This window comes from Aplysia californica, unplaced genomic scaffold (genome assembly GCF_000002075.1).
Source record: "Aplysia californica isolate F4 #8 unplaced genomic scaffold, AplCal3.0 scaffold00419, whole genome shotgun sequence".
Classification (NCBI taxonomy): domain Eukaryota; kingdom Metazoa; phylum Mollusca; class Gastropoda; order Aplysiida; family Aplysiidae; genus Aplysia; species Aplysia californica.
Genome location: NW_004797689.1, coordinates 665,299 through 666,887, shown reverse-complemented (window position 1 = coordinate 666,887; position 1,589 = coordinate 665,299). Strand labels below are relative to the sequence as shown.

The window sequence follows — 1,589 nt, the reverse complement described above, 5'->3', positions numbered from 1 at the left end:
TTGGCTGTGATCTAAAGATCGTGTGCTCGCTAGAGCTGGGCGGAGAAGCGATTCCGGAACCGATTTCCACGATGAATGTTACGAAAGAAAAGTTCCGACTCCTTTTTATGTAAACCAACGGTTTCCAGTTACTTTGATCAATAAAATCTTTTTCTTTTAGAATTTGTTTTTGAAAAATAAAAGTTGATTCTTTGTAGTGTTCCGAAATCAAGGTTATCCTAAATCCTGAAGATGTTAGAACCCAACCAGATAACCATCTGAAGAAGTTGCATCTTTAGAAAGTAAGTAATTGGGTTCGGAGTCGATTCCTACGATTCCTAGCTTGCAAGAATAGGGAACCTCGCCGCCCAGCACTAGTGTTCGCTCGTTAAGTCTCTTGTATTTAGTGTTCAGAAGAAAAAATGGATGTCTTGTAAAGCCCCTAGCTAAGGCAGCACTGTACAAAGGTGGGTGCTATACGAATGATCTGCACTGTTGTTAGTCTAGTTGTTGCTGTTTGTTTGTCTGTTTATTTGTTGTTGTTTGTTTGTTGTTGTTGTTGCTGTTGTTGTTGTTCTTGTTCTTCTTCTTCTGATCCCCCCCCCCTCTCTCTCTCTCTCTCTCATCACCAGGGAAATTACGAACTTCGGATCGACTTTTCCTTCGATGGAACCGACTACCATGCACAATACAACAGCTTTTCTATCATGGGCGAATCGGACAACTACAAACTTCGTGTTTCTGGATTTACTGGTAACCTGGAGGACAACATGGACTACCACAACGGTCGTGAGTTCTCCACTAAGGACCGGGACAACGATGAGTACAGCGGCAGCTGCGCCAAGTCGTACCACGGGGCCTGGTGGTACAACACTTGCCACAGGGTCAACCTCAACGGCGACTGGGGCAGCACCAAGTCCTCCGAGGGCCTCAACTGGAAGAGTGTGACCACCTATACCAAATCCGCCACCTTTAGCGAGATGAAAATGCGGCCATTGTTTCAGTGATGAATTCATGACGCCGAGCGAATACTCTACTTTTTGAATGATATAGTAATAAAAATAATAATAGTATTATTAATTCGTTTGTTGAGGTAATCTATTAACGTGTTTTGGGTTCAGGTTTTAGTTAGTTAGTTTGTTTGTCTGTTTGTTTGTTTGAAGAATAAAAAGAAAGTGAAACTACTACTACTATATTCGACTCTGGCATTATTCGCTACGTAGTAACAGACAAGTCACAATCTTTGACTGTTATCTTGCAATACTAACTGTGACTTTCAGGTCTGGTTATTTCATTTTTTGTTGATTGATTTTTTTTTTGTTCATTGATATGTTTAAATTTTGGGAGTGCTTATTTAGGCCACATATGGCCTAAATAAGGTAAGGGAGGGGGGTTTAGTTTATTTAGGCCACAGTGGACTGTGGCCTAAATAAGGTAAGGGAGGGGGGTTTAGCTTATTTAGGCCACACATGTTCAAACTACCCTTTTCAGGCAACTGAGTTCATTCTACTTTCCTAATGATGCACCTTTCTCATTTAGAATGGTTTTGCCTCAGTGTACAACTTATAAATCATAACCATAATGAATATTGTAAAGAACAAAGCACAAAA

The 1,589-nt window shown here is 40.7% G+C and overlaps 1 protein-coding gene across 1 annotated transcript in view; it reads left to right on the top strand.

Moving 5' to 3' along the window:
- LOC101859500 (angiopoietin-related protein 7) overlaps positions 1–1,166 on the top strand; it is a gene marked incomplete at its 5' end in the record, with an annotated part of 7,367 nt that extends 6,201 nt beyond the window's left edge. The window contains 1 exon segment of the mRNA XM_005104413.3: positions 612–1,166. Within this exon segment, the coding sequence (XP_005104470.1) occupies positions 612–986 (375 nt within the window). The 3' untranslated portion in view covers positions 987–1,166.
- Positions 1,167–1,589: the final 423 nt, after the last annotated feature.